The 6,000-nt window shown below is 37.8% G+C and overlaps 1 protein-coding gene and 1 non-coding gene across 2 annotated transcripts; one reads left to right on the forward strand and one right to left on the reverse strand.

The window, feature by feature from the left end:
- Positions 1 to 4,040: 4,040 nt before the first annotated feature.
- LOC145077577 (small nucleolar RNA R71) lies at positions 4,041 to 4,147 on the reverse strand. The gene has a single exon (XR_013693318.1). It is a non-coding gene; the product is annotated as a small nucleolar RNA R71 (small nucleolar RNA).
- A 1,057-nt stretch (positions 4,148 to 5,204) lies between these two features.
- Positions 5,205 to 5,603, forward strand: LOC145076504 (uncharacterized). The gene has a single exon (XM_079022356.1). The coding sequence runs from the start codon at positions 5,205 to 5,207 to the stop codon at positions 5,601 to 5,603; it is 399 nt and encodes a 132-aa protein (XP_078878482.1).
- Positions 5,604 to 6,000: the final 397 nt, after the last annotated feature.

Below are 6,000 nucleotides of genomic sequence, written 5' to 3' on the forward strand. Positions count from 1 at the left end.
TGGTATGTACCAAGAACATCCAATACAACTATTCATTCGAGCACTATATATATATATATATATATATATATATATATATATATATATATATATATATATATATATATATATATATATATATATATATATATATATATATATATATATATAGGGAGTGGTTCAAATGAGAACCAAAAAAGGTTAAGAACCGTAAGAACCTCTAACTTTAGATGTTTATAAAGGGTTTAGGGTAACCCTAAACCCTAAACCCTAAAGCCTTTATAAGCACCCTAAACCCTTTATAAACACCCTAAACCCTAAACCCTTAACCCTAACCCCTAAACCCTAAACCCTTTATAAACACCCTAAACCCTAAACCCCTAACCCTAAACCCTTTATAAACACCCTAAACCTTAAGCCCTAAACCCAAACCCTAAACCCTTTATAAACATCTAAAATTATAGGTCTTACGGTTGTTAACCTTTTTTGGCTCTCATTTGAACCTTTACCTATATATATATATATATATATATATATATATATATATATATATATATATATATATATATATATATATTGAATGGCGGTTTGGTGTAGCGGGCTGTGACATTCGATAGGGTAGGATGCCATAACAACCAACGAATCTGGGTTCTATCCCTCCCTGAAGAGATAACAACAACATCCTTAACAACTCAGTTTCCTAATAAGAGGTTTCACTGCTTTGGACGCAGATAGAACTCAACACCATTCCCCATAAACCCCTGGGAGGGGAAATTTGGAGTGTGCCTCCGCCTAGTTGAACTGGACCTCATTGGTCATTCTTGCACTATATTACTTAATGTTATTTACATGAGTACTATTTACAACTCTTTTCTTTAATATATATGTGATTGGCATCACTACAAGATCCATCATCTCGTACTAGTAACTAGTTATAGCATGACTAAAATACGTTGTATTTTATGTTGATCCACAATGATACAATTGATATCCATATATACAGAGTGCCTATCTCTATTTATGGGATTTATATCAACAATAAAGGTGTATAATCTAGTTTCTATAACAAACCTTCCTCATATTGAGAAAGGGAATAATCATCGGCTAATATACCCCCACAGTTGAATCGGGAAAATGACGAACGTTGAGACTGTTTTTGAAGTCTTCAAAGAGGACGAGAGGCAGGCCCTTAGTGAAGATATCTGCAACTTGATAGCGAGAAGGAATGTGAAAAATACAAACTTGAAAACGAGCTACTTTTTCCCGAACGAAATGAATATCGAGCTCTATGTGCTTGGTACGTTGGTATTGAACTGGGTTACATGATAGGTAGACGATGCTAACATTGTCGCAATATACCAACGTGGTTGTAGTTTGCGGAATATGAAGCTCAAGCATTAAGTTTCGAATCCAACATGTATCGGATACTACATTTGCGACTCCCCTATATTCCACTTCTGCACTTGATCACTTGATCGTGAGAGCGTTGGCTGGCGTTTGGAGGACCATGAAATGAGGTTGTCTCCTAGATAGACACAATAACCCGATGTGGAAGGTCTTGTATCCGGATAACCTACCCAATCAGCGTCTGTATAGGCTAGAAGTTTCTTGGGTGGTGATTTTGTGAGTAGTAACCCATGAGTGATTGTACATTTGATGTATCGTAAAATACGTTTTAAAGCATTGAAATGGGATGTGCAAGGAGCATGCATGTGCATGTGATATGTGCATATTTAGCTATATATTTCATATAGAATTTTAATACTTCTTGGCTAATTTATTGCAATTTATGGACAAAAGGTACTTAATTATGCCTAAAAGATGTGCTCAGGAGTAAAAGGAAGCGAAAAATGTAATCGGGAGCTCGGGGATTGAAGAAAGAAGAAAAAGAGTCAAAATCCTGAAGAACTCGGTGAGTTGGATGTCTACTCGATGAGTCCACACGAACATTCGCGAAGCAAATAGAAGTCCTTGCCACAGGTTTTTAATGAGGGACTCGGCGAGTTGGTTATTGGACTCGGCGAGTAGCCTCTGTTTTCAGAAATCTATAAATAGGAGTCAATTGCCCAAAACCAAACCCTTCTCTGGAACCCTTGGGGATTAGATTACGACTGGAGGTGCAGCTGGAAGCTCTGGAACTCGTGGAACAACCCTAGCCTTCAATTTTGAGAAGATAAAAGGCAAGTTAAGTTTACTCTTTACTTTAATCTTTTGTTTGAACTATGTGTGAACTATTAGATTTTGTTTTTGAGCTACTTTATGTTGTAATCATGAGCTAAAACTCATATCTTCTATTTAGGGTAGATGAATATATGACTATGACTTGATTTTATGGTTGGATTAATTGAAATTGGTGAGTTTTGTTTTGTTAAGCTTGTTAGAGACCCTTATGTGTTAGCAACAACTATTTTCTGTTAATTAACAAGTATATTAAGCTGCATGGACATCTCTTAATTGCTTATCTCATATGATTTATGTGAAAACATTGTTATGTGCCTAGGAATAGCGAACGTGAAACTAGGGTTAACTAGAAAATAGGTAAGTTAATGTGTGAGCTTGTATGACGAACCATCATCAAGAGGTTAATTGAATTAGTTAGCTAATTACAAGTCTTACTTAACCCGAATCAATAAACTAGGAAATTTATTAGTTTAATCACTTGATCACTGCTTGAATTGATTTGTTTCCTAAGGATTAGTAATAGCGAACGTGAACCTAATCACATTAATCGGTAGCCAATAACAATTAATCCATTGCACTTGCCATAAAATCAATCATAGGAATAAATGAATCGAACCTAAATAGAAGTCTTCTCCATTATTGAATTTAATTGATTGTTTAATTACTTTAGCTGTTAGTTGCTTAGTTTGAGTCTTATTTAATTGTTTAAGTTTCTAGCTTTGCAAAACTACAGAAAACTTTTCCTTTTATTAATTGCTTTTAGATAATTTAGTTGTTAGTTTATTTACTATTCCTTGTGTTAAATACCTTGCTTGCTTAATTATACCACCAATTGACAGGTACACCGCCTTTGTGTGTCTAAATCATATTTAAAAAAGTAGGATTAAAACTAGTGCATTTCACACACATCAAGTTTTGGTGCCGTTGTCGGGGAACGGTTCTAAAATAAATTTTAGTTGCTAGTATTATCGATCCTTTGTGTGAGATCTATCTTGCACAAAGTTACTGCTTTAGTAGTATCGATCCTTTGTGTGAGATCAAGTTTTTGGCATTGTTTTAGTTTTTCTGTTTTTAGGATTTTTGATATATTTTTTTCTGTTTTACCCTCGAACTCGTCGAGTCCATTCGCAGGTACTCGGCGAGTCCAAGGCGAATTTCCAGTTTCGTTTTTAGTTTTGTTTTGTTCTTTTTACACGTGTATTCTGTTTATTTAAGGTATTTTTTGACCCGAGGATCAGGCACACCCTTGATCCCGCCACTTGCAAACCCAGAATCAGCTCTTAGGAAGGACAAAGACAAAACCGTAGAATCATCTTCAACACCAAAGAAGTCGCCATTTAAGAGCCTCAAATAAGCTTTTAGCAAGAAAAAGAGCAAGAAAGTTGGAGAATCCATCACCTTATTTACGGACGAAGATCCTAAGCAAAAAAGACACCGAGTACGAAACAGAAACCAAAGAAGAAGAAAGTGACTTAGAAGGTGAGCCCGATAACACCATGGCTAACATTGCAGATCTCACCATGGGTGAATACAAGAAGAGGATGCGTGATGATACCGGCTTGGGACTAGTGCAACCCGCAATTCCAGTAACTGCTACCTTTGAGCTAAAAGGCCACATTTTCGCTCAACTCAAGGATATCCCATTCTACGAGAAAGATCACGAAGACCCGTACAAGCACATCGACGAGGTCAACAACATAGTCGACTATTTCAACATCCCGAACGTTCCTCGCGAGACTGTTTTGCTTCGTATGCTACCGGTCACATTTAAGGGGGCTGCGAAAGATTGGATGAAATCACTTCCCCTAGGATCCATCACCACTTGGGTGAAAATGCATGAAGAATTCATTGACCAATTTTGCCCTCCTTCAAAAATAGCAAAATTGAAGAAAGTCATTGCCAACTTTGAGCAACAACCGGGTGAGTCACTATATGAGGCATGCGAGAGATATAAAGGCTTGTTGAGGAATTGCCCCCACAATGACTTGAACGTTCAACAAGAAGTCTCCATTTTCTATGATGGAGTAAATGTTACCACTAGACAACTCCTTGACTCTCAAGGCCCATTGACAAAGAAAAATTCGGCGGAAGTTAAGGAGCTCATTGAAGAATTCTCTAAGCACTCTAGAGAATATCATAACCCAAGGAATGACTCAACTCGGGGGGTGGTGAACTCTATTTCCGATGACATGGCAGTGATGATGGAAAAATTGGAGAGCATGGATCGAAGAATGACTAAGATGGACCAATCCATCCGTACCATTAGAGTGGGATGTAACAACTGTAGAGGACCTCACCTTACTAAATATTGTGATCTTGATGTGAACGGGAATCAGAAAACTCAAGTGTGCTATTCAAGTGGTAATAGATACGATGATGATTGGCGAAAACCAAAGAAAGAATGGCTATCTTATGATGAGTACAAGAAGGCGAGAAAAAGTATAAGCAAAAATCAAGAGGTTTTTATCAAAAGGAGGAACCGGTGCAAGAAAAGAAATCTAATTTGGAAGACATGCTTACAAGATTTGTAGCCGCGTCCGAGAAAAGGCATAACGATACCGATGTTGCAATAAAAGATCAACAAAACATGTTGAAAGAGCACCAAATTATGATGAAATATCAACAAGCTCTACTTAGGAATCAGCAAGCCTCCATAGAAAAACAACTAGGCCAACTTGCACAAAAGGTAAACGAAAGACAACCGGGTGGACTTCCTAGTAATACCGCAAATAATCCAAAAGGTGCACATATAAACATCGTGACAACTAGGATTGGGAAGATTATAACTCCTATGGCCCCTATCTAGACAGAAGACCCTAAAATGGTGCAAGAGGAAGAAGCAGAAACTCAAGAATCGAAAAAATCCCGATCCGACTCGCTGAGTCGCAGACATGGACTCGACGAGTCCACCACCTGAATAGAAAAATAAACCTCATGTTAAGCCATATCAACCTCCACTACCGTTTCCAGGTCGAGCCAGACAAGATAAGAACGATATTGATTATCAAAAGTTCCTGGAACACATAAAAGCCCTTCAAATTAATATGCCATTCATCGAGACGGTTGCACAAATGCCTAAGTATGCTAGATTTCTAAAGGAGCTTCTTACAAAGAGAAAGAAGATGGAAGAAGTGAAGAAGGTGGTTCTAAATGAAAATTGTTCAACAGCCATGTTGAACAGACTACCTAAGAAGAAGTGTGACCTGGGTAGTTTGACCTTGCCTTGCCAATTCGGAAACCTGTCAACTATTCATGCATTGGCTGATTCGGGGGCAAGTGTTAACCTTATGCCATACTTTTTCTTTAAGAAATTAGACCTTCCGGAGCCAAGGCCAATTCGAATGGCAATACACTTAGCAAATAAACAAGTGACATTTCCAAGGGAAATATGCAAAGATCTATTAGTGAAAGTTGATAAGTTTGTGTTCCCGCGGACTTCATAGTACTTGACATGGAAGCGGATCCTCAAGTCCCAATCATTGTTGGAAGGCCATTCCTAAATACCGCAAGTGCTATAGTGGACATGCGAGATTCAAAATTTACCCTTTAGGTGGGAGACGATTCAGTGACATTTGGAGTTGATCAAGCCATGAAGCATGCAAGATATAGTGATAACACGACATTTTCGGTTGACATGTAGGAAGAATTAATGGAAGAATGGGAAGAAGACAAGCTAAGCAAGACTACTACTACATTTGACAATGATTTTGATGTTGAGAAGGACCTGATGGGGATAGAGAGACTACTAGAAGAAACTAAATACAATGACTTAATCAGAAGTGTTGCAAGCCTGACTTGCCGAGTCGAAGATACCGACTCGACGAGTCCAAGTGAGAAATC

This window comes from Lactuca serriola, chromosome 9, assembly GCF_051521515.1.
Source record: "Lactuca serriola cultivar US96UC23 chromosome 9, Lser_US96UC23_V15, whole genome shotgun sequence".
Lineage (NCBI taxonomy): Eukaryota > Viridiplantae > Streptophyta > Magnoliopsida > Asterales > Asteraceae > Lactuca > Lactuca serriola.

Bases quoted from the DNA above. Each gene is read 5' to 3' on its own strand.
- LOC145076504 (XM_079022356.1), top strand. From the start codon at position 5,205: ATGCCATTCATCGAGACGGTTGCACAAATGCCTAAGTATGCTAGATTT.